At 44.0% G+C, this 26,307-nt stretch overlaps 1 protein-coding gene across 2 annotated transcripts in view; it reads left to right on the forward strand.

The window, feature by feature from the left end:
• The window catches only part of LOC148011678 (uncharacterized), a 69,890-nt gene that overhangs the window by 18,897 nt on the left and 24,686 nt on the right, over nucleotides 1–26,307 (forward strand). Inside the window, exons 2-13 of one of the 2 annotated variants that reach the window (XM_087670480.1) lie at nucleotides 12,343–12,495; nucleotides 13,069–13,129; nucleotides 13,288–13,395; nucleotides 13,483–13,567; nucleotides 18,095–18,152; nucleotides 18,761–19,198; nucleotides 19,376–19,423; nucleotides 19,505–19,603; nucleotides 19,722–19,832; nucleotides 19,944–20,015; nucleotides 20,104–20,220; nucleotides 20,315–20,464. In XM_087670480.1, the coding sequence (XP_087526606.1) occupies nucleotides 12,343–12,495; nucleotides 13,069–13,129; nucleotides 13,288–13,395; nucleotides 13,483–13,567; nucleotides 18,095–18,152; nucleotides 18,761–19,198; nucleotides 19,376–19,423; nucleotides 19,505–19,603; nucleotides 19,722–19,832; nucleotides 19,944–20,015; nucleotides 20,104–20,220; nucleotides 20,315–20,464 (1,500 nt within the window). The remainder of the gene's footprint in view (nucleotides 1–12,342; nucleotides 12,496–13,068; nucleotides 13,130–13,287; nucleotides 13,396–13,482; nucleotides 13,568–18,094; nucleotides 18,153–18,760; nucleotides 19,199–19,375; nucleotides 19,424–19,504; nucleotides 19,604–19,721; nucleotides 19,833–19,943; nucleotides 20,016–20,103; nucleotides 20,221–20,314; nucleotides 20,465–26,307) is intronic. The other variant, XM_087670481.1, reaches the window with a different exon arrangement.

The following is a 26,307-nucleotide window of genomic DNA, read 5'->3' on the forward strand; positions in this document are numbered from 1 at the left end:
CACTGATTTTGGGAGCAATAGGGTGTCCATTGTCCAAGATTGTAGATAAATTTGCATTTCTCAGTTTTGTAATAAATGTGTTTGCTATAGCTAAGTTGTAATTAGGGAATTACCACCCATCCACGGAAGGAAGGGTGGTTTCACCATGGAAAGTCTAGAAGGGGTCTTTGAGGGACTGCCATAGTCGAGGACTTCAAAGGCTTTGGCAAATACTGTAGAAGCTTTAGGTATTTCCTTTGAATTTTTAGAAGAGCAGTGCTTTGTTAATAATACGAGTTGTAATGGTTGTTCCATAAATAAAATTATGTTTAGTGCATACGACCTTTTAAATGTCATTGATAACATTATGTTAACATTAGAGTCATCCCCTGGATAGGCTGTGTTAGGGTTTCTGCACAGTTAGGGTTTGGTACAGCAGACAGATTACAGAGCCACGTCCCAGCAGACAGATTATAGTGCCACGTCAGCAGCCAGCCATGTCAGCAGACTGCGCAGGTGCCATGTGGCAGCCTGCAGTGCAGTCGGACAGTATTTGGCATTATTTTATGCCTTTTATTTTTGCTTTATATAGCAGTTCTCCAGCACATTGTTGGCACATTATTCAGTGATTTCAGATTCTGATCTTGAGATTTGTTGGCTGAGACAGGGCTGACGGAGATTGAGGTCATCAAGTCGGAGACATACGCAGATATTTCCTCCGCCCCCTTGTGTATTTCTGCACTCTTATACAGCATACTACCCCACAGATTTTTCGCGTTTACACTGTCTCATTCTCTCTCTCTCTCTTCTCTTTGTGTTCACTCTCTCTCAGTATTTGTCCTACGCTTCCGCATCGTTGCACTCTGACATGTTATCAGAGCAGTGAAGATGAACTGATTGAGGGCTGAACCTATCTGAAGAGGAGATTTCAGCGCGACACAAGGCTGCGTTTCCAGGATTCGTGGGCAAGTGGGAGGGCCGCGCATCGGATCAAAGCTAAAGCGAGCATGGGCGTGCGGGAAAGGAGTCTAATCGGTGAATTTGCTGTAGGTTATTGCTGTTCGAAGGGGAGGAAGGTTGCATTTGAGGCCTTCCATTGCAAATTTTACCTTTTCATCGCCTTTGACGGGTGAAGAAGGTTTGGGCAGCGGAGGAACCTGCCCTAGAAGGCTGCGTTTTCACAGTCAGAAGGGACTGATTTTGCGTTTGTGCAGGTATTGTACGTTAACATGTCTACAGAGACTAATTTGGAGTTCTAGGCGATCACGGACAACAAGGTGCCTTTCCTACGAGCTCTTCCATCGGATCAAAAGCTTGAGGGTGACAATTACCGCATTTGGCGGGTGATGATGTTGGCCATTTTGGAGTTTGATGATTTGGCAGAACTGGTGATGGAGGAGATTAATAGGCGCTCGGTGAGGGATGAGGCTAAACTCTCTTCCAATGCTCGTGTGGAGTTGACCAAGGCCCAATCTCATTGGGACAAACTGAATGTTAGGATTCAATCTTTTCTGTCTTGCACCACAGTTGTGATAGCTCACATTGAGCCCTTGACGGTTGCTCGTGAGATATGGTTGGAGCTCGACTAGATGTACAACTGGATAACCCTAACGAAGAGGGTTTCTTTGGAGGTGCAGATTTCGTGAATAAGTCTTATTCGCTTCGGGAACACATCAACAAGCTTCGGCAACTTCAGATGCAGGTTCAAAATGTGGGGAAGTCTATTTCCTTCGAAGACATGGCGATCACCTTACTGTCCCAGTTGCCGCTACGATTCGATACTTTTTATTCCACTTTTATTGCATCAGGGCGGGAGTCGACTCTTCGGTGGGAAGAGTTGGTTCTTATGGTCTTGGACTAGGAGGAACAATTGAAGGGACAGAATGCTTCCAAATAGGAGGCATTGGTTGGTCAAGCCTCTCAGAAGAAGGGGAAGGACCAAAAGAAGGAGGAGGACAATAAATCCAAGAAGGACAAGGAGAAGGACTTGCCATATTTGTGGAAAGGCCGGTCACATTGGAAGAAGGATTGCCTCAACAAAGACAAGAAGGATACCAAGAAGAAGGACACGAAGGATTTTGGAGCGGTGGTTGCACCCTCATCAGCTGTTTTTCTATACTTAGCAATCATTGAGGACTCTACACCGAAGACTTTTGATGCTGCGAAGACAGCTCCCCAGGCTCGAGAGTGGATTGTGGACAACGGTGCCTCACAGCACATGACTCCTTTCGTTGGTGTTGCCCATTTGCGATCTTTGCGTGGGCAAATTCTCATTGGAGACAGCTCTTCTGTGTCTATTGTTACGCGGGGTGAGATGCAGCTTATTCCAGATGGACGTGGTGGTACCCACACTTCTAAGGTGTTGCATGTGCCAGGTTTGGGGTATCATTTACTTTCTGTCCATAAGATTTGTGCTCTTGGCCTCTTGGTGGAGTTTGACAATGATACTGTTCGAGTCCTTGATCATGGATCGAGGAAGGTTCTCTCTGCAGGGTATGAGGAGAATGACGCCTACAAATTGAAGTCTTCTTCAGCTCTTACTTCTCAGACACAATCCGAGCTATGGCATGTTCGGTTTGACCACCTGAACTACGAGTACCTTCGGAAGGCGTCGTGAGGGTCGTTTGTCCGAGGCTTGCTAGACATAGTGGTGAGTCATCAGCCATGTGTCTCCTGCATTTGTGGGAAACTACATCGGGATGTGATTCCCAACAAAGCTTCTAGGCGGTCTACTTCACCCATGGAGCTTGTATCTACGGATCTTTGTGGCCTGATGAGGACCGAGTCCGTGAAGGGGAGCTTGTACTTCATGTTGATTGTAGATGACTACAACAGGATGACTTGGGCCTATTTCTTGACTTTGAAGTCGGAGGCTTTCTCTTACTTCAAGGATTGGCTTCTCTTTGAAGAGAACCGTTCTGGCCGGCAACTGAAGATCTTGTGTTCAAACAAGGGAGGTGAATTTATGTCTAATGAGTTTGCTCATTTTTGTGCAGATAGAGGCATTCACCAGGAGTTTGCTAACACCAACACTCCCCAAGAGAATGGCATTTTGGAGTGGGAAAACCAAAGTGTGATCGAGATGGCACGCACCATGATGGAGCACCATCAGACACCTCAGTTTGTGTGGGCCGAGGCACTGGCTACCGTAATTCACATCCTCAATCGATCTCCCACTTCGAGTCTTCTCTTCCACCGGCCACTCTTGAGGAGCTTCCACCGGTGGATGTTTTTGCGTCATCAGCAGATGGAGAGCGAGAGGGAGAGATTCGCCCTCCTCGTTGGGCCCGTAACACACTCCGAGATTCAGGGATCGAGGGGGTCCCTAAGGAGTGGGAACCGCAGGATGGACCGCGGAGGTCACGGAGGAACCAGACACATTCTTCGAAGCTCGTTTGCTCCAACTATTGTTTGCTGACCCGTGTTATGCAGGATCGAGAGCCCACTTCCGTGAAGGAGGCTTTGCAGTCTGATCATTGGCGGAAGGCCATGGAAGCCGAGTTGGAGGCTATTGAGAGGAGTGGCACTTGGTCTCTTGTGCCTCATTCCTCTCACAAGAAGGTGATTGGTGTCAAGTGGGTCTTCAAGTATCTCAGCGATGGTTCTTTGGACAAGCACAAGGCTCGCCTTGTTGCTAAAGGTTTTGCTTAGCGCCCAGGCATTGATTTCCATGATACTTTTTCCCCCACTGCTCGTATGGCGACTATTCGAGTTGTTCTTGCGTTGGCTGGCCATAGGAGATGGCATGTTTAACGGTTGGATGTGAAGTTGGCCTTTCTTAATGGTGACTTGCAGGAGGAGATCTATTTTGAGCAGCCTCCTGGCTTTGGCTCCTCAGATGGGAAAGTTTACAGGTTGAAGAAGGCCTTGTATGGCCTCAAGCAGGCTTTGCGTGCATGGAACGAGAAGTTTGACTCGTTTCTTTAGTCGAAGTTGGGATATTAGCGCTCTAAGGCCGATCCGCAGCTTTATGTGCACACTTCTGAGGTTGGTCGTGCGTTGTTTGTGTTATATGTTGATGATTTGATCCTGACAGGGGATCATGCACCGAAGGTCCGCGAGACCAAGACAGCTTTACATCAGGCATTCGAGATGACTGATTTGGAGCTTCTTCATTTCTTCTTGGGTCACGAGATTTATCAGTCTCAGAGGGGGATTTTCATCTCTCAGCAGAGGTACATTCAGGAGCTCTTGGTGACTTTTGAGACGGAGATTTGTCGGCCCATTACTATTCCTATGGATCCGAATTGGAGGGCCACTTCACACTCAGATTCTCCTGTGATGGATGCTTCATGCTACCGTCAGTTGATTGAATCTTTGATTTGGCTTCTCAACACTCGTGTTGATCTTTGTTTTGCTGTGGGTCTTTTGGTAGGGTTCATGACGGAACCCAAAGAGGCGCATTGGCAGGCTGCCCTGAGGATTCTTTGGTATTTGAGGGGGATCTCTAACTTAGGGATTTCTTATCTTGCAGGTACAGATGCTTCAGATCTGGTTCTTGCAGGTTGGAGTGACTTGGATTGGGTTGGCGATGTAGACCACCGATGGTCTACTACAGGCTACTGTTTTACCTTGGGTCCAGGTGTTATCTCTCGGAGTAGCAAGAAGCAGCCCATGGTAGCCCTTTCTTCTAGTGAGGCGGAGTATCGGGCTGTGTCTTCCACCACATATGAGATTGTGTGGCTTCGGAGATTGTTGGAGGAGCTTGGCTGCTCCCAGACTTATCCTACTCTATTGCGGTGCGACAATGAGAGTTGCATTGTCTTGGTACGGAATCCTGTATTCCATGCTCGGACAAAGCACATTGAGATCCAGTATCACTTTATTCGAGAGAAGCTTTTGGATGGGACCATTGATGTCACAAGACTGTGACAACTATTACCTTTTTGTTGATTTCTTTATTACATATTTTATTTGGTTTTTCTTTTTGGAAGGATCCCTCTTCAAATCTAAACGCCTGAGTTGCATGGCCAGTTTATGAAACGAACAGGAATGTCTAGTGAGTCAAGACTGGATAGTTAAGGTCTAGTATAAGTCTGGAAGAGATTGATGGCACTGTAGATTGACAAGCCTGGAAGAGACTTGTGAAAGTGTATATGGACAAGTGTGTTGGAGAACTAGCCTAGAAGAGACTAGTTCAAAGTGAAGATGGACAAATCTTCAAGAGATTAGTCTATGTGGGGTCATCAGTGGAAATTCACTTTCAGTTGAGCTACATTACAGATTTGGATGTAGCCATAGTCTGTAAAGATGGTCAGAAGACTAGTGGAGATACAATGAAAGCAACTCCTAAAATTAAGGGAGTTACTATTTTTGGACACCAGAATCTGTTCGTGTCATTATCTTCGTTTTTGTACGAGGATTAATCCTCTGGTCTATGCCGAGGTCAAATTTTGAACCGAGGATGGAGAATTTTAGACCGAAAGGTTTAAACAGGAAAATTGTTACATGTATGCCATGTGTCACAATTTGGGCATAAATTCCCAAAAGAGAGAGAGAGGGCAGCACAAAAACGAGTTTCAATGCATGGGGGGCTCATTTTTGTGAAAGGGAGATGGATTGCTGCAGATGGAGAGCTCTTGAGAGCTGGCCTACCTTGTCTATGATGCACAGAGGGCTGGGCTTGCTTCCTACTCTCTCTTTCTCTCCCTAACAGTATGGTTATGCTGCAGAATCAAGGGCTTTTCTTCTGATTCAGGTACAGCTGTGTGGAATATGCTGTTTTTGCATGAGGCTGTCCCAGCAGGGACAGGTGAGGGTGGTAACCTCACCAAGTAAGTGTCTGAAACAGCACTGAATCAGTACTGTTTTTGGATTGTTCAGAGGTTAATTCAGAGCCCAATTGATGTCAGAGTCAAGGGGCACTTGGCCCAAATGATGCAGGACAGTGCAGGAGCAGTATGAACTGAAAACAGGTTTCAGAACAGGTCTGAACCAGTAATTACAGTGGGCTGAACAGTACGGGGAACAGTATGAATTGTAAACAGGTGTCAGAACAGGTTTGAACCAGTAAATACAGCAGGTTGAAATGGCCAATTTTGCACTCCAACGAGAAGATTCAGACTTGGACAGAGTTTCCCCTCCTGGTCAACTTGATTTGGGTCAGTAATTGTACTGTTATGCTGTCAAATTTCACCTAGAATAGGTGAAAGACGGCCCATTGTACTTTCTCTTTTTAAAAATAAAGAAATACCGCAAGGGGCGCCTAACTTAGGGGCCAACAGGGTGTATGTGTTGCAACAGGAGCATTCTAGCTTCCTGTATGTCTTCTTGATTCTGTGTCTTTAAGTTCAGGTAAAGTGGGCGACTGTTAAATTGGGTGAAAGCATTTATTTATTTTGGTTGTACACTACCGCCCTTCCCAGTGAACAGGCCGGTTACAATTGATGTGGAGTATTGCAAGACGGAGGATAATCTTGCAGATTTGTTTACGAAGGCGCTTCCCCAGGCTCTTCTTCGGCAGCATTCCAGATCCCTCAGTTTGATGCCTCGTCCAGAATTTGAGAAGGGGTGTTAGCATTAGAGTCATCCCCTGGAGAGGCAGTGTTAGGGTTTCTGCATAGTTAGGGTTTGGTACAACAGACAGATTACAGAGCCACGTCAGCAGCAGACAGAGTATAGTGCCATGTCAGCAGACTGCACAGGTGCCACGTGGCAGCCTGCAGTGCAGTTGGACAGTATTTGGCATTATTTTATTGCAGTTGGCTGCATTTAATGCAGCCGACCTGTTTATTTTGTGCCTTTTATTTTTGCTTTGTATAGCAGTCCTCCAGCACATTGTTGGCACATTATTCAGTGATTTCAGATTCTGATCTTGAGATCTGTTGGCTGAGACAGACTGTGCTCGGGCTAATGGAGATCGAGGTCATCAAGTCGGAGACATACGCAGATATTTCCTCTGTCCCCTTGTGTATTTTTGCACTCTTATACAGCATACTACACCGCAGATTTTTTGCGTTTACACTCTCTCCTCTCTCTCCTCTCTCTCTCTCTCTCCTCTTTGTGTTCACTCTCTCTCAGTCTTTGTCCTACGCTTCTGCATCGCTGCACTCTGACACATTAACGGTAAACAATTATAGTTTTATTTGACGATGGCTGTCTTTTTTGTTTTTCTTGATTGGTGCAGTTAGTTTGACTCCACGCGGTATCTACTGACCAAGAATATCATGTCTATTACGTGGAAGGCTCGACTGTGGATCGCTAGGATTAGATGGTGTAGTCCTTGAACTTCCGATTAATGAGCTTCAACCATCCTTGACATGACATAGTTTTTTGATAGATTTTTCTCTTTGTACATTGATTATGCCTTGTCCTTCTCTAAAATTTTGACTAATTAGTAGATTTAGCTTGTATTGTATCTTCTGTGTAGGTTGGATGGATGTTTCATGCTCTTCATTTGTAGGATTCCTAGTTGTAGCTAGGACATGGAGTCTTTGAAACTCAAAGCTCTCCAATGTCGATTGGGAAATAAATTATATCTTCAGATAGAGGCCATTAGCTTATAACCCACTACAAGCAATCACTAAATGAGTCTTAGCATCAAGTACCTTGACTATGGTGGTTGGAAATATGACTGATGTGTCCAAACTGCAAAGCTGATGGACAAATAACAGTTTCATGACAAGCTGGGGCACATGATAAACATCGTCCAATGAAGGGAGATTAGAGCCTTTGTCAGTATCAAACTTGATCAATGCCTATGAATCTTGATAGAAGAGTTGCTCTTATATTGGACATTTCGAATGTAGAGGGTTTGGGAGATGAAAATGTCATCCAGTGGGGTCATATGATGTATAGCTCCACTATCCACAATCCAAGAGGCAGAATGGCCGCAAGGTCATGTAGGGTGGGTCTCTGCAGTTGCCTCATTAGGGCAACTCGTGAATGGGAACCAAGCTCGCAACCTCGGATGTCTCTAGAATGATGAGGTGGGCATGAGCATTGAAGTCCATTGAAGGTCGAGATTTAGCAGACCAGTTTGACATGCCCTCTGGAGCTGAAAATGGTGCAAACTATAATGGTTGATTGGCGGTAGTGTGACTTTGAGATTTGCATTGCATTGATGTTGTTGGTTGCCACCACCTTGCCTCCATTGTGGGCCGTTATCTTGCGATTGTAGGCGGGGGTCTTTGTTTTTGGGGGGGAGGGGAGACCAGTTTGACATGCCCTGTGGAGCTGAAAATGGTGCAAACTATAATGGTTGATTGGCGGTAGTGTGACTTTGAGATTTGCATTGCATTGATGTTGTTGGTTGCCACCACCTTGCCTCCATTGTGGGCCGTTATCTTGCGATTGTAGGCGGGGGTCTTTGTTTTTGGGGGGGAGGGGATTTTCTTTGGTCTTGTGCCTTTACCCTTTGAGCGATACTCCTCGTCAAAATGGCGAGCCTTTTGACAATGTTGACAATATGCATTTTGCTTGGATATATCATGCCATCTTGGTTTGAGTTGTGAGTAGGTGTTCCCTTATGATTCACTAGGTATTTGAGATTGAATTTGATCCTTCTTGCTCTTCCCTTTTTACCCCTTTTGTGAACTGGAAACAAAGGCCCTCTTTGTAGGTGTGAGAGACAATTTTATCGAATTGGTCAAACGACCAGGCGTATTGCAGTATAGAACACTCAAAACTCATAAAATGTGGCCATAATAGGCTATGGGATCATGTGTTGGACAAAATTGAAATATTTCTAGGGTAATTTATTCAAGAACAAAGTGACTTTGTCATTAGAGGATATAAGAAGTCTCATAGTGGCAAACTCGGTGAGTAAATCCTGGTATTACACTGACTTGACCTTAAGGTCATCTTGCTTTGTGATTTTGAACTTTTGGAGCTCATGGTTGAGATTGATATGGCAAGTTCTATTTCAAGTTACATAGTGGCCAATCAAGCGGTCTCACCAGTTAGAATGTGCTATCTAGGCAACTTTGTCACGAAGAAAGTGATATTCTCATAGTTTCATCATGAGAAATCCTTTTGTTTGTGACAAGAACAACATGAGATTGCATGTGAACTATGTAGGACAAGTTTTCTAGGTGAATGCTTCATGAAATTGGGTTCAAATGCTAGCCCTAATTTTTAGGGTTTGGCGGGCTGAAGTGTTCATTTGCATTTTTGAACTCTCTACAGTTGGTTGGAGGCCAACATTGAAGGGGACAAGGTCATTGTGCATGCATGGAATAGTCGTGTCACCAAAAATCGTTGAAATACATCCATTTGTAACCAATTTCAAGCATACATCAATAATCTAAATAAATACCAAAAGGGGCACCAAGCTTTGAGGCCAACATGTGCCATGTGTGGTGTAGGAGCACTCCAGCTCCAATTGTATTTGAATTTTTCTTGCTGAGTTTACTGTTTAGATGAATTTAGTGTTTGTTAAAATGTGGTCTATTGCCCTTTGGGCTTCTGAAGGCCGATTTCAACTAGTGCACCTCCACCACCCGATTGCGCAAAAGTAGAGGGTCTATAGGAGAAAGATTTGCCTATGTTTGATAGTCCCCTTGGTGTGGTGTGTGATACTATTGATGGAAATCGGGAAAAGGATTGGCTCTGAGGGCTGGGTCTAGGGTTTTGCTTCTTGACCTCGGAGGTTGTCGAGGGTCTGCGAGCTGCCCTAGCGGCGAGGGTGGACCTCCGCATGCAGATCGGGTGACGGGGGCAGAACATTGTCCCTTGCAGGGCGGCCCCCCCTAGGCGGTGAATAGCTGTCTCAGAACTGGTACGGACAAGGGGAATCTGACTGTTTAATTAAAACAAAGCATTGCGATGGTCCCTGCGGATGTTGACGCAATGTGATTTCTGCCCAGTGCTCTAAATGTCAAAGTGAAGAAATTCAACCAAGCGCGGGTAAACGGCGGGAGTAACTATGACTGTCTTAAGGTAGCCAAATGCCTCGTCATCTAATTAGTGACGTGCATGAATGGATTAACGAGATTCCCATTGTCCCTATCTACTATCTAGCAAAACCACAGCCAAGTGAACGGGCTTGGAAGAATCAGTGGGGAAAGAAGACCCTGTTGAGCTTGACTCTAGTCCGACTTTGTGAAATGACTTGAGAGGTGTAGAATAAGTGGGAGCCTTTGACGCAAGTGAAATACCACTACTTTAAACGTTATTTTACTTACTTTGTGAGGTGGAGGCGGGGCTCGGCCCCTGCTTCTGGTCTTAAGGCGCTACAAGCAGTTGTTGGGCTTGGTGCATGAGAATGAAGTCGAATTCAGCTTGAGAAATTTCGTATGGTCGGTAGTGGTCAATTGGATCTCACCCATGTCGAAAATAGTTGGGAGCTAGTTGTGAGTACCACTCTTGTTCGGTTCTTGGCATAGGCTGACTTGGAGGTTGAAGTGGTGATGAAGTGTTTGAAGTCATCTTCCCTTTAGAGTTCTTTCTTCTCTTCAAAGTTTGATGTTGAGCATTCAAATCAAGGTTTAAGTTTCTTCAATGAGTACCTAGCACTGATACCATGTAAGGAAATACCTTCAGCATAGAAGATAAACACAAAGTGTAAGACAAAACACAATGATAGAATAGTAGAACTCAAAGGTGAAGAGTAACTCATAATGAATGAAGACTAAGCCTCTCGGTGATTTTGAGTTTTGGGATTGTCTTAAAAAGCTAATTAAATTCCAACTAGTAATTCACCTTGTTTAATTGGTAATTGATCTTTTTTTTGGCTTAACACCCTCATGATGATATTCAATGGCACAATAGAAACCATGGTCGCTAAATGGGGGGTTGTAGCTCGGTTCATAGATAGAGGCCCAATAACCATGGTTGCAAAATGGGGGGTTGTAGCTCGGGTCATAGACAGAGGCCCAATATGTGGCTATGAGGATGTTTAGAGGAGCCATTCTTTCCTCATTGTTGGACAGCATACGAGTAGGATCCTTGACCCCAGATTACTTGCAGGCATAGTACCCAAGGATACTGTTACACATGGGAGCTGAATTAGATTGTAGCAAGGTACATTTGGGCCGCAAGCTGCAGCATGCTATAGACCTTTAGGATGTATCCACAGCAGCAACTCTTGTGATGGTTTGGATAAGGATAATCCACACTCTTTGTAGTAGATGGGGGAGGATGTAGGGTGGCTCTAGGAGGATAAGGAAGAGGATAGAGGCCTTCCTGTGGACCTAGGATTCCGGCACTTTTTTCCATATTGCACCTTAGATGATGTGGTATATAGCCCACAAAACCGTTGTATTTGTCATGTATTTAGATACTATTTACAGAGTTCATTTACTTATTTTACCTCAGGGTGATTTTTTCGGAGGTGTTATTAATAGAATTTTCTTCTCTCAGAAAAAAAAGCTCACACTTTTTTCTCCATCTTCTTTGGTAGAATCTATGTCCACAATTCTTAGCTTCATCTCGTTAATTGGCATTTTTCACTTATCCTATAGCTTCACTACAATGATGTGCATGTTCGTTCTATTTTGGGGGTGGATGGGTGTGACTATTGGGTGAAAATCCTATTGCCCCTCATATTACACATTCTAGAATTGCAATTCTGAGCATGCACATAGTTTTTTATTTTTTGGTTCGTGGGTTTTTGTGTGGCTCTGACCGTGGGAGTGCACAATGTAAGAGAAACACAAATACAGAGAGAGAATGGAAGAGAGAGACTGATATGAACACAGAAGAGAAGGGAAAGACTGCACTGATCTGAAAATGGAATGCTGAATATACAATGGACTGATCATTCTGTGCACACAGCTGAAGGCATCAGTGAGGGCACTGGATCAAGCTGATGATAGAGGAATCACACAGGCTGGATGGGGAGAGTGCTGAGATCTGCAAAACAAATGAGGTTGGGGTTGCTATTCATAGCAGCAGCCCTAGGATGTGGCTGAGATTCTGCAGTGGCTGCACTGCATTAATTGCAGCTGACCTGCAGAAACAGGTCACCCAGCCCCAAACAGCCTCCTACAGTGTAAATGCAGCCCAGGGTTTCATTGCCACTGAAATCCAATGGAACTGATTCAGTGTCTGGCAGTGTGAACACTAAGAAACATACTAAAATCTGAAATGCACTGAACTGCTAGGGCTGGAAACTGAAATGCATGAACAATCAGAGCTCCTATGTCTCCATAGACTTTGATGTAGCTCACAACCACAAGATGGCAAGCATGGAAAATATGGGAATGCTAACAGTGACTACTTTGTGGAAACAATGTTGGGTCATTGTCTGTGAGTATAGAAGCCTCTAGGAACTTATCACATCTGGAATAATGTAAAGTGTTATTGTGCAAAGGGTTGCTGGGTGAAGTCTTCTAACTTTGTATTGATTTGATGTGTCATTAATATAAATTTTACTTCTCCAAAAAAAAAGAAAAGAATCCATGACTAATGTAAGCATTACAGCAGGGTCAAATAAATAGGACTGATGGAGAGTCTTTTGCTGACTTGGAGACATTGTTTGTCAAAGACAATGTAGCAGTGCATCCGACACAGAATGCAAGTCAGCGGATAAATGGACGACTTCGATTGATCAGACAAGGTTCTTCAGTTTTTGTGGTAATCTAGTTGACTTGGTATCTTGTGATTACTGATTTTGTTTGATTGATAAATTGTTTTTCAAGATGCATGTTCTTACTTCCTCATTGATAGTATATCAGTGTCCCTATGCTTCCTCATCTTATGCATCATGCATAAGCTAGATACCAAGTCACGTCAGTAATAATAGTGCCATGTTCAGAGATGAAGGAAATGCAGCTTATTAACAACCATATCTAGGATGGATATTGAATCTGTAAAACATGAAGGTTTTTTTCCTGTCCTTCATTGAATCAATACTTGCCTCGACCTTCCTAATTTGACCGTGAAGTGCATCTGTATGCCATTGCCAGTGAGACTTCAGCCACATGCCATAAACTTGGCAGCAGTCACAAAGATCTGTAATAGCTATGGCGGGGCTGCAATTATTGTAGGCTATGTCTTAAAATATTTGTCAACTACAGTGGAAATTCAATAAATGTCTGTACAGCTAATTTTCTGGCTGTTTGGTTAACACATGTTTCTAAACTTCCATACTTCACAAGCAACTCAGCTGCCTCATTGTCAATTCTTTTGCTGCTTATTAATTTGCAGACCTGGGTTCCATATATGCAAACGATTGCTGATGAAGGTGCAACAGACTCAGCTGCAAATGGTATAAATAACAATATTGTGAGTTAATATGTATGCTTTAATCATGGGCCATGTCTCACCTTTAGTTTAGTCATATTGAGTGATATTTCAGGTGTAACATTTAGCAGGTAAATGATTGGTTGGTTATCAAAAACTGCTTTGTTTCGTTATGTGATACAGATAGACTTTTGTACACAATTCAAGATACGCCTGTTGCACTTATAAGGTCTATACGCAGGCATGCACCCCCCTTGGGATGGCAGTACATAATAATAGTTCTTACAAGTGGTGCGTGCTGACATGTCCTTTCTATAAGCTTGAATCTAATATGATAACAAATAACACGGATTGAAGTTAGGCAGAAATTTTGTTCAGGTTTGGCATATCCTCCACTGTACTTTCATAATGGTGGTATTAAAGAGTTTTTGTCAACATTGAGGGAGCATGTTCACATGGTCAGGTAATGACATTTTTTTAATTGTGGATGATCAGTGCCTTTTTCCTTTGGGTGGAAACTAAAGTGCACCTAATCAAATGAATAGCTGGGTTCTCGGAATTGTTTGGTAGAATTTGTTTTCTCAGATTGACAAGGCCAGAAATATAATTTGCCATCAAAGATACCCGCCTCAACAGAGCTGACATCATAGCAAAAGTGCTTAACCATTCTAGCAACTTGAACAAAATGTTCACTTGTTTCTGATATTTATTATTAAAGTGAAACATGGATGGAGATAGCTGGGCTCACTAGCATGTAGAATATTCTATGGTATCTGTTAAGTGTGAAGGGCAGATGTGAAGGAACAACTATCCAAGTCCATGTTGGTGCTTTAAGCCTCCTTGATGTTGCAGCCAATGTCCTCAAAGTAAGTAAATAATAGAATACCATAGCTCGTACAGGGCTAGTCGCCGTATGAAGGTTCAAGCACCTGTGCACCAGGCAAGTCTCCAAGTTGACGATGACAGAGGCATTAACATCAATGATGAAGACACCATGTCATGCATCTCAGCATCATGGACTAGGTGCTGGCCTTGGCTGTTTGGTTGCCAGCAAAAAGCCCTCTGAAGTAAGGCTCCCAAGGCCCAACCCTGCATGACATAGAATACTGCAAGTCCCTCTCTGTTCTAACTGAGTTACCATGCGTGCCTAAAGGCGGAGCTGTGGGTCTAAGCACTGCTGTGGAGAAGATTGACATATCCCATCCTCCTGCATCTGGAAGCCAACTGCTAACTGGGAGCCCTACCGACCAGAGGAGGAAGGATACATTCCTTCATGGTCAGCTGTCCTAGAGGCGCTTTGGAAAGCACATCAAAGCTGGGTTATGTTATCTTCTGTCTAATGCCGGCTCTAGGTAATGGCCTAGTTATCATGGTCTTGCCTAGGAATAGCTTACTGCTCATGTTGTACAGGAGAAGAAACTTGTAGAAATTTCTGGGGATGAGGCTGGCCATTGCCTCCTGGATGGGTTGGATCCGGCTCATTTAAAGCTTGGCCCTCCATCCATTGTACATAGCTGCTACTCATGCAGCTCTTACCAAGCAATGTGAGGATCCAGCAGCTGGGTCTTCCCTCAGAGTCCACACCCCTAATCTGCCTCCATGGGAGGTCTGGGGAGGGCATGCCTTGCTGCCTTCTGGCCAGCACTAACTTTGGATTGTGATGGTGGTGTCTGGAGGGGACTCCCAAGTGCAGATATGATCACTATTGTACTTGATACCCTTGTGGCATATCTGCAATAATTATCCAAGTATCTGAACTGAGAAGGCAGCTTGGGAGATACTGCTTAACTTACCCTGCTTTGGTGGGGATGAGGGTGTCTAGATCCTTGGGCTTTAGACTCCAGAGGTGGGGGGAAGGGTGTAACGGACCCTCCTTCCAAGGCCTGTTATGGGGCAGGCAACACCCACCCCGTGGAGCCTGCCTCATGAGGGATCACCCTCTATTCAGCGGTCCCACAGTTTTGTGGAAGCGTATCACGACACGACACGGAACGCGGAAGCATAACACGTCATGGGCAGCGGAAGGTAACACGTAACGGGCAAGGTAACACGACACGGAATGAGGGTAACACGATATGTGTATTGCAAGGTGCAACGAAGGCACGAGAATATTACAAGAAAGCCGAAAGGCTTGCGGGGCAAGAAATCACGTGTAGAGGGTGGACGCTATCAACATGCATCACACGATGCCATCACGTGGGTGAGGGAGGCATACTACCCTCATACACACCTCCCCTTGAAAGAACTCGACGACCGCGTCGAGGTTCGAAACTAGACTCAAATACACCAGGGGTGGTGTGCTGAAACTCAAAACTTCGGGGGTCTAAACACGTCTCACTATCAAGACGGCCAGTGTCTACCCGCTAGACCTAACCTATGACCACAAACTTGGGGGTCTTTGTCGACTCACTATCAAGCCGACTAGGGTCTGCCCACTAGGTGCCATGCCCACTGACTCAATTACCAACGTGGAAACATGGTCTTCATGATTGAAAGAGAAATCATCCACTGACTCAATTTACAGTTGTGGAGTGATCCAAACTGGCTGACTAGGAAGAAAAGTAATATTGGAAACAGTTCAAATCATCCATCTGCTGACCAGATTTACATCGTGTGTTGAAGACTCTTGGAGCCGGGAGGATAAACAAACGGCCAATTTCCATGCTGATATCCTAGAAATCTCTTGGAGCTGGGAGGCTAAACTGACGGGCTAGTTACCATATCGAAGACTCCTTGAGCCGGGAGGATAAATGAACGGCCACATCTCATATTGAAGACTCCTTGCGCCAGGAGGATAAACGAATGGCTATGCTTATTGATAATCTTTTCAAAGACTCCTTGAGCCAGGAGGATAAAAGAAGGGCCAATTTCCATGATGAGATCCTTGAAGACTCCTTTAGCCAGGAGGATAAACGAACGACTACTTTCCACATTGATTCTGTCGAAGACTCCCTGTGCCAGGAGGATAAAGAAACGGCCAATGTTTGTACACCTTTTGTTGAAGACTCCTTGCTGCAGGAGAATAAAGAAACGGGCAATTTCCATGCTTATCCTGCAGATATACCAAGCTCCTTGTGCCAGGAGCCTAGAAGAAAGGCCATTTATCCTGTTACCATATGGTACTTGAACAGAGTGAAGATCCGAAGGATAAATAACTCTTTTCGCCAGGAGTATAAACGATTGGCTCATGTCCAAATTGCCAAAAAAGCAGTCAAAAACTCGCGTCGCCATGAGTCTAAAAGAACGGCTATTCCCCTGTCACTTGGCACTGTACGCGTCATTACAAGTGCTGCAAACTCGCGTCGCCACGAGTATAAAAGAACGGCTATCCCCCTTCCATTTGGCGCTTTACGTGCCACCAGAAGTGCCACCTTCGCAAGACGGCGGCATACTCAAACATTTTGGGCTTACCTGGCCCAACTTTTTTCAAGGGGAGGTGCGTCTTCACAGCGCACCTCGCGCAACTATCTTGTTCCTGGATTGACAGATCAGGCCAATCGGGGCCTTCATTCTCAGTTGGTTCATGGATTGACAGATCTAGCCAATTGGGGTCATCAAACTCAGGGCGCCGCTTACTGGGCCCTCGCATTCATGGCGTGGCACACTTCAAGCTGAGTTACGCCCCTCGCCTCTTCAGTCCATTGACAGTTTCTGCACACTCATACTGTCAGGACCTTCAGTTATTACAAGTGAACACAACTTGTTTTAACTTGGTTATTCTCCATTCTGTCCTTGTAAATCTGGTTAGCAGATGGATGAATTGAAGTGTTTCCAATATTACTTGTCTTCCTAGTCAGTCAGTTTGGATCACTCCACAATTGTAAATTGAGTCAGTGGGTGATTTCCTTTGAGTCATGAAGACCATGTTTCCACGTTTGTAATTGAGTCAGTGGGCATGGCACCTAGTGGGCAGACCTTGGTCGGCTTGATAGTGAGTCGACAAAGACCCCCAAGTTTGTGGTCATAGGTTAGGTCTAGCGGGTAGACACTGGCCGTCTTGATAGTGAGACATGTTTAGACCCCCGAAGTTTTGAGTCTCAGCACACCACCCCTGGTGCATTTGAGTCTAGTTTCGAACCTCGAGGTGGTCGTCGAGTTCTTTCAAGGGGAGGTGCGTATGAGGGTAGTATGCCTCCCTCACCCACGTGATGGCGTCGTGTGATGCGCGTTGATAGCGTCCACCCTCTACACGTGATTTCTTGCCCCACAAGCCTTTCGGCTTTCTTGTAAATATTCTCGTGCCTTCGTTGCACCTTGCAATACACATATCGTGTTACCCTCATTCCGTGTCGTGTTACCTTGCCCGTTACGTGTTACCTTCCGCTGCCCATGATGTGTTACGCTTCTGCGTTCCTTGTCGTGTCGTGATACGCTTCCGCAAAACTGTGGGACCGCTGAATAGAGAGTGATCCCTCATGAGGCGGGCTCCACGGGGTGGGTGTTGCCTGCCCCATAACAGGCCTTAGAAGGAGGGTCTGTTACAAAGGGTCTGTTATGTGGAATGTGAGATGAATGCCCTAGTCTCCAACTGAGAGAGTCTTCAGATGAATGCCCTAGTCTCCAACTGATAGAGTTTTCATCCTTCTGAGGACATCATGTCATCAAAAAGTATTTGCAAAAGGCATATGTCAACCTTGTTTGAAGGCTGCACCATATCCTGTTCTTTCCTTGTGACCCTTAGTCTTGGTCTTCCATAAAGTTGTACACTTTTGTCCCTCAACTTCTCCTGAAAGCAATGGGCATGACCAAACTATCTTTTCTGTTGATACTAGCAATAAAGCTGTTGGGCTCTATGTATATATATATGAAGAAAGCAAGTACTTGTGATTCAGGTCAATTGTAGAAAGAAAGTTGTAGTACGTTTCTGTATGATATGGGTTTGATTTTGGTTTTGGTTTGGGGTTTCAGATGGCTTGCCTGATCTTGTATACTGTCTTTTTAAAAGTCATTTCTCTCCTAGTCACTCTATTCTTCTACTTGTTACGGGCAGGTCTGTTGAAGATGCAAACTTGTTCTTGGTTAATGATTTTACCCAAGATCCACTCCAGGTATTGTGAGCTCATTAATTTCTCATGTCTTGCACTATAAGTCTGTGCCTCATTTGTTTGATCTATTTCTCCTTTGAGTGTATCGTGCTTTATGTAATAAATTTGTGACAACTTGTAGGTGTAACTGTTTAGTTCATTCTCATGGGGTGTAACACAAGTATATGTGGTTTTTCTTGTGGATCTGGGAAGTTGCATGTTTTTTGGTAGAAGAGGTTGGTTTTCTGCTAAGCACGATTTCTATTGAGACTGCACAAGCAATCTTTTGCCATTTATTTTGTTGAGCCTTGATGTGTTCTTGGAATTGAATGATACAAGTGCAGTTTAACTAACCTAGGACAGGGAGCAGTCTTTGTATAACTTGTGAATAATGGCATTGGTAGTTTGTTTTCACGTAGACCTGCATGTGTACGAGGTTGATTTTATGCTATTGATAATTTCTATTGAGATGACATGAGTGCCTTCGGCCATTTAATTTGCTAGGACTCTAGACTTGAATTGTATGATATGCTATTGGAGTACCGTGACAGGACTTCCATTTTCATGCAGTCTTGCATTTTACTTGTTCTTGCACCAAGATAAGTTTTTCATTTTTGATTTCTCATTTGCAGAGGAGTCTGACATCTTTGGAACTAAGAGATGTGGTATCTACAGCTGCTCTATCTACAAAAGAGCAACATATTACCCCTTCAAATGGCGATGAAAAGTTTGTGGAGTCTTCATTTTCAAGACAACCTAATGTGTCAAGAACAAACACAGATAGCTATTCACAGGAGAAGGAAGGTACATTGAGTAATGTGGATGCTTCAAATCACAACCAACATACTCGTCACCGTGATCCAGCACGAGACATCTCCATCCAAGTCCTTGAAAAGTTTTCCTTGGTAACAAAGTTTGCTCGTGATACGACTGCACAATTATTTGGTGAAAGTCGAATGCTTGGGTATGGAGATGGGTTGGAAGAACTCAGTTACTTATATGAACCCAGACAAAGAGTGGAACCAAAGCCTTCTGTTGCAGAGCCTGCTACTTCTCACACAATGGGACAGGTTAACTCTTTTGACATTGGTCCTGCAAGTGCAACAGGCATCTCAGATGCATGTGCAATGTTCCTAATTTACAATGATCAGCTGAGTCGTCTAAAAATTTTGTTAATGTAAGGCAACTCGTTTGTATATTCCTTCAGATCCTGGACTATCTTGACCTTAGTTATTTTTTGGAATTAGGTTCAAGTCGAAATTGCTCCTCGTCTTCCACCACTGAGTATTGATGAGGTTTGTAGACTTTGTAGTGTTGTTGTTTGGTCAGAGAGGTTTCATGTTTTCTTTGCTAATGCATCTTCTTGGGTTTTGTAGTGGGTCTCTTTTTTAGACAGTGAAGGGCGCATAAACAAATCACAAGAATTAAGGAAAAGAATCTTTCAGGGGGGCATTGAGCCTGGTTTGCGTCGTGAGGTGTGGGTGTGGGATTCTTGCTTATCGACATAAGCTGAATAGATATTTCAATGTTCACTAAGTGGAGTAATGAGTTTTAAGAAATATTTGGTTCTTGATATTCCATTCATGGCCACAGGTGTGGAAGTTTATTCTTGGTTTTTTCCCTTACAATTCTACATACAAAGACAGAAATGAGCTTGTTATCAGAAAACGTGCAGAGTACAGAACTCTAAAGGCCCAGTGGGAGGTTTGATACTTCTGCAGAAGATCTGAACTTATTCAGTATCCTAACTTGATGAAGCTTAGAATTATTCTCATTTGCAGAATGTCTTGTGTAAACTTTCTTTTGTATGTTCAGACTATTTCAGAGGAGCAAGCAAGGCGCTTTACAAAGTTTAGGGAGCGGAAAAGTCGGATTGAGAAGGATGTAGTAAGTCTCTCTCCAACAGTTGAACTTTTCTGTTTAGAACCAAAGGAATGTGCATCATCCTTTATCAAATCTGTTTTGGCATGAACAGATACGTACAGATCGAAGCATTCCATTTTATGCGAATGATGAAAACCCAAATATTACAATACTTCGGGATATACTCATGTCCTATTCATTTTATAACTTTGACTTAGGTTATTGTCAGGTGAAGGATTCATGATTTGAAAATTTCAATCAGTTGTTAGTTTCAGTCATTTGCAGATGAAGGATTTTTGGTATGTGTATGGGCATCCTTTCAGGGAATGAGTGATCTTCTTTCTCCAATTCTATATATTATGGAGGACGAGTCTGAATCTTTTTGGTGCTTTGCATCTTTGATGGAGCATCTGGCCCCGAACTTTCATCGAGATCAAAATGGAATGCGTTCACAATTGCTTGCAGTTTCCAAGGTTAGTTTCTTGGTCTGGTTATTTAGGGTGAACATACAAGAATACCTTTTTTGTTACTTGTCATGCCAGGCAAAGTTTTTATGTGATGTTTCAGAAAGTTGTTCATTGTTGCAAAAATACAATAGCTTTTTCTGCACTCGACCTATCACCCCAACGTACAAGCTTTGTCAAAAAGCTAATTTTCTTTTGTGTGGCAATACACCTGAAGGAGTGACTGCTGTGATGCAATGTGGAGGATTTATTTGCATATGGAACCACAACCTTGTAAGAGTTATGTCAGTAAGAAAGGAGAGATGGCTTTGCTATTGGCCATAGCCTACATGTGGGCTTACTGAAAATGTGTTACTGCAGCTGGAAAGGTCATGTGCAGCCAAATGGATGTGGGAACATTTTAGGTTAGGAAAATTCCTTTTGGTTTCCCCGAATTCTGTCTCATTGTCAGGTCTCAATTATTTTGCCCTCAGTTCTGCATTCCTTATTAGAATTTTAGCTGCCAACCAACAAAACACCCCACCACCACCACCCACCACCCACCACCCAAAAAAAAATGAAAACCATAGAAGAAAGATTTTGCCAGTCTGCTATACTATCTTGCTTATAAACATAAATCTTCATTCACGTGAAAAGAAATTTAAAATCTACATGTAGTCAGTCTTCTCTCTTATCTCTAGTGTTGGGAGATTCAAGTATTTTCTGCACCATACTTTCTCCAGTTCAGTAGTAGCTAGGGTGCTCTGGTACTGCAGCAAAGGTGAGCATTTAAACAGGTTCAAATAAGCACTTCTATGACATTAAATTTCAGACTAATTAGATTGTTCTTTGAGCAGTTAAACACAAAAAGGAAAAAGCTGTCATTAAATATATAGTGAGAGCTGATGTTCTTTCAAAGGGCTTATATGAGCTGTGCTCTCTCGGTGGGTCTGGCAGGCTGCACATTGCCTTTACAGAAGGCTAAAAACGTTCTTGCACTTTGTAACAGAATACAAAGCAAAAAAATGTGCAGGTGTGAAAAAGAATTAAAAAAATCTACATGTAGTCAGCCTCTCTTTCCTCTCTGACTGTTGAATTTGAGTATTTTCTGCACCAGACCTTCTCAAGTTCAGCAGTAGCTAGGGTGCTCTAGTACTGCAGCAAAAGGTGAGCCTTTAAACAGGTCTTAATAAGCAGTCCTGTGTCAACACTTTTCAGGCCAGTTGATTGTTCTTCTGGTAGTTGAACACAAAAACATATTGCTGTCGCTAAATGTATGATGAGGGTTGATATTTTTTCAAAGAGCTAATATGAGCTGTGTTCTCCTAGTGAAGGAGGGTGAGGTAAATTATGTAGGTGGGTCTAGCAAGCTGCACAAAGTGGCCTTTACAGAAGGCTAAAAGTGTTCTTGCACTTTGTATTAGAATGCAAAACAGAAAAATGTGCATGTCTGCTGGAAACATAGGGTTTCCCACAAACTATTAGTGAGACGTTCAAAGAAATGGTATGGGAAACAGAGAAAATGCAAAGTGTACGCGAACATGGAGAACACAATTTGTAGAATGCTTTTGATAGTGTATGAATGATAATGAAAATGATCTTGAACGTCTGTGTGTCTAGGACTGGGGCAGAGGTGTTTGGAATGGGTGTTAAGAGTGTGCCATACTCGAATGGATCCCAAAACACAGCAGCAGCAGTCAGGAGCAGTGTAGGCAGCTGTCCAGCTGCAAAACAAGTCCACCGGCAGCAAAACACAAGAGTCAGATGAAGGCGGAAGCTGTAGAGGATGAATCAGATGCTGGGCAGCCTGGTATGCAGTAAAGGCAAGGTGTAGCAACTGTATTCTGTCCACAAGCAGCAGGGCAGCCTCAATCTGATGTAAATGCAGAAGTAGGTAGGCTGGAACAGGTCATAGGCAGCTGGGGTGTCAGAAGTGGATGCAACAAAGGAAGGATAAAAAAGTGCTGAAATAAACTGCTGAACACAAGACAGAAGAGAAAGAAAGAGAGAACATTGCAAAGAGGAGAACTCAGAAGGATGCTCGGGAAATGGAATCCATATATCGAACACAAGACAGTTGCGTACAACAGTGAGTCATTGACTGTGTGGGCATTGGCACCTGCTCCTCTCTCCAAGAAGAAGTCCTCTTGTTGGATGATGATTCCCATTGAAGAGGAGCCTCCAGAATATAATGGCATGAAAAATGCTAAATTGGCATAAAATGCCAAGCAAATAAAATGCCTAAAATCCATTAAAATGTGCCCAGCCCATCAGGGATGCATAGGCTCACACATGAGCTGACAATCCTGCTAACACCCTCTCTTAGATCATGAATGATCTGATACAATATAATGATACAATAACAATGACTCGTCACAGTCCATACAACATAGAACCACTAGAAGAGAACCATGGATACCGAAGTTGTGGGTGATTAAGCCACCACCAAGGTGCCTTGGAGAGAACCTGATGTTGGTATCAATGGTACCAACTCTTGAAAATAGAGAAGAACCATAGTAGATTTGAGTGTCCATCATCAATGTCTCGTAGTAGCATACAAGACCATCTTGTCAAAAATGCCTTTGAACATATGTGACCAAGGATTTCCTCGCCTTTGACCAAGGCTACGTGAGTGTTCCTTCGTGTGAGGTCAGACTAGGAGCCAATCCCGCTTTCTATCAAATAATCAGCTCATCATGAACCTGGATGTCAGTACCAACTTCTGGGATTGAACCTGCTAGATTATGGTCAATGCATCAAGGATGCCCCTCTCTAGAATTTGTGCATTTGCATACCTATATAGATAAGGCTCGATCGCCCCATCTCACTACCCTCTCACACGTTCGCTTTGGCACTGGAGAGTTGTAAGAGATGACCGCATCACTTGGTCTAGAAAGCAGTAAAGGAAGGGTTTACCAAGCCCTTTCCTTGATTTGAAGAAGCGGATCCTTTCCACGACTTGGACTTCTCCTTGATTGGAGGACTGGAGTTGGAATTTAAGGAAGAGGATGACTCGCTGGAGGAGTCCGCATTTTGCTGCTTCTTCTTCTTCTTCTTCTTCTTCCGTGAGGTTGCTAACTCCTTGCAGTTCTTTTGTAAGTATCCCTTCATGCCAGGTTATAACATTGGATCTTCGACTTCTTATTCCTTCTATCCCTCTTTGAAGCTATAAAGGTCTCACTAGAACCTCCATAATGAGATGGAAGCCTCCCCTGTAAACGCAAAGATGCCTCATGCTCAAGCAACATTGAGGATATATGTGTGAAGCTCACAGGTGTAGATGATGTTTTTGCCCTCAAAGCATTTGCCACTCCATCAAACTTCGGGGAAAGCTTGTAGAGTATTGTTTCCATGAGATGTGCCTTGGGAAGGGCAGATTGCATGTGTTGAAGCTGGTCTTGTACTTGTGTAACATGGAGCAAAAATGATTGAATGGGGTCCTTAGACTCAAACTTCATTTGCTGAAGTTGTCCATAAAGGGTCACTGCTTGCATGGTGGAAGGTGCTGTTAGAATTTGCCAATTCTACTCCTCAACAGAATGGTGTTGTTGAATTGTACTCCTGACTCATTGTATGCTCAAAAGCAAGGGGCTACCTCATAAATTTTGGTTAGAAGGCCTTCAGTGTGCAAATCATGTGTTGAATCGTATATCCACTGAGGCACTAAAGACAATCAACCCGTTTGAAGCTTGGCATGACAAGAAACCCAATGTTGACTACTTTGGGGTGTTTCATTGTATAGCCTATGTACATATTCCGAAAGAGCTTTGTGGGAAGCTTAATGACAAGGCTGTAAAATGCATATTTACTGGCTACAATTTGGAGAGCAAGGGCTATCGCTTGTATGACCTATGTACAAGGAAAGTATTTGTTAGTAGGAATGTTATATTTGCCGAAAATGCTGCATTTTCACACAATTAGTTTCAAATGCCAGCCATCCATGACAGTGGTGATGTCTTTGAGGGTCTCTTGTCACTTTCTTTGGAGTTTGTGCCTCCTGTAAATGGCCGGAAAGACATAACATAGTAAGCTGTTGCTGCACCATATGTGCCTCAACAATAGGGTATTGATGATGGTTTGCCACATGCAGTGGAAAATGCAGTACTATATGAAAGGGGTGCTGTAAATGTAGCAAAAACAGTCCCGAGATGGTTGTTATAAACTCTCTAGGAGAGTAAAATAGACGTTCCTTTAGCTCAACGCACCAGAAGGGCTACTAGACATGTAGCACATGATGCAAGGGGAGCCCATTTGGCTGATTTTACGGAAGTAGATAATTGTGATGAGTATGTATTTATGAGCTCACTGTTGGATGATGATGAGTCTACTTCCTTGGACGAAGCTCAGCAAGATGTACATTGGATGCAGGCCATGCAAGATTAGTTAGACTCTATTGCTACTAACTCTACATGGGATCTTGTGTATTTACCACTTGGCAAGAAGGCCATTGGCACAAAATGGGTTTTTAAACTCAAACCCAAGGTTGATGGCACCATTGGACAGGTACAAAGCACGATTGGTAGCAAAAGGCTATGCACAAAATAAGAGCATAGATAATGAAGAGAGTTTTGCTCCTACATCGTGTATGAGTACGGTGAGATTTGTAATTGCTATGGTTACAAATTATGGTTGGAAGGTACATTAGTTGGACATTAAGACAACATTCTTGAATGGGGATTTGTATGAGGTGTTAGCCTCCTCTATTTTCATTCTCAGTCTGTCATCTCCTGGTTGTGAGCTCCTGTCAGAGTCTAGCAGGAGACTGAGGAGCTCTGTCAGTTTTGTGTTTGCTGATTTTGTATGCATTCCCTTTTCGGGTGTCACTCAGCCCAAAATGGGCCTTTTTGTGTGCAGTCGGCCCATATTTGGGCAGGTCGGCTAGTTTCAGCCAGGTCGGCCAGTTTTTCTGGCTTGGGGCTATTTATAGCAGCCCCCCCAGTCATTCTCTCACATTCTTCTGCAGATTCAGCACACACTCCCTCCTCTCCCACTCTGGCATTGGTGCTGCCATTGCTTCCAGTCTGTTCTGGTGCCCTCACTGACGCTCCGGGCTGCGTGCAGGGACTGATCAGTCCACTTTGGTGTATTCAGCATTTCATTTCAGTCAGTGCAGATTTTCTTCCTTCATTTCCTGCTTTCTCTCTCTCCTCCTCTGTGTTCGTGTTCTTCCGTTGCACACTCTCACATGGTATCAGAGCCTGACTGAGAGGACGGAGGACCTAACCTTGTGGAGGGATACCTCACCCCTCTTCTGCTGCTGTCGCCTCATCCCCAACTGCCCAGGCGGCCCCTCCAGGTGGCCATTCTTCTTGCGTTTGCTGCAGACGACTCCTCCAAGAGGCTGCCACGTCATCAACCGACCCCTCTTGCTTGCGTTTACCATCAGGCGGCCTCTCCTTCAGTTGGGCGACACATCATCAGGCTGTGTTTTCCTGATCTGGTGGTCGTTTCCACTCTTGGCGGCTCTTCTCCTGCTGGCAACCCACTCCCAGGCTCCGTTTTGGTGCTGGCAGCTTCTGTTCTGGTGATCTTCATTAGCTACCTTTGCATTTTGCAGATCCAGGTGTTTGTAGGCTATCATAGCTTGCGTTTTGGTGGTTGGTGACCATACTGCTGGTCATACTTCGGCTTCGGCACAGTTTTCTTTGGTGTTTGGCATTTTGCAGATTGGAAGATGTCTTACGAGTTTTCAGGCTTTGACGACTCAGAGGATGAGCTTCTTTCTCATCATTCCTCTGAGCGGAGGCGGGATTATCAGGAATTTCAACGTCGGGAGGAGACTCCTCGCACTCATCCCTCTTCAGTTCATGCATCTCAAAGGGTTCCATCTACCGTGAAGATGCCTTCCGTGACAACTGCTTCAGATGTGCGGA

Source organism: Lygodium microphyllum, chromosome 28 (assembly GCF_053477565.2).
Source record: "Lygodium microphyllum isolate KBCC chromosome 28, Lygodium_microphyllum_v1.1.10, whole genome shotgun sequence".
NCBI lineage: Eukaryota > Viridiplantae > Streptophyta > Polypodiopsida > Schizaeales > Lygodiaceae > Lygodium > Lygodium microphyllum.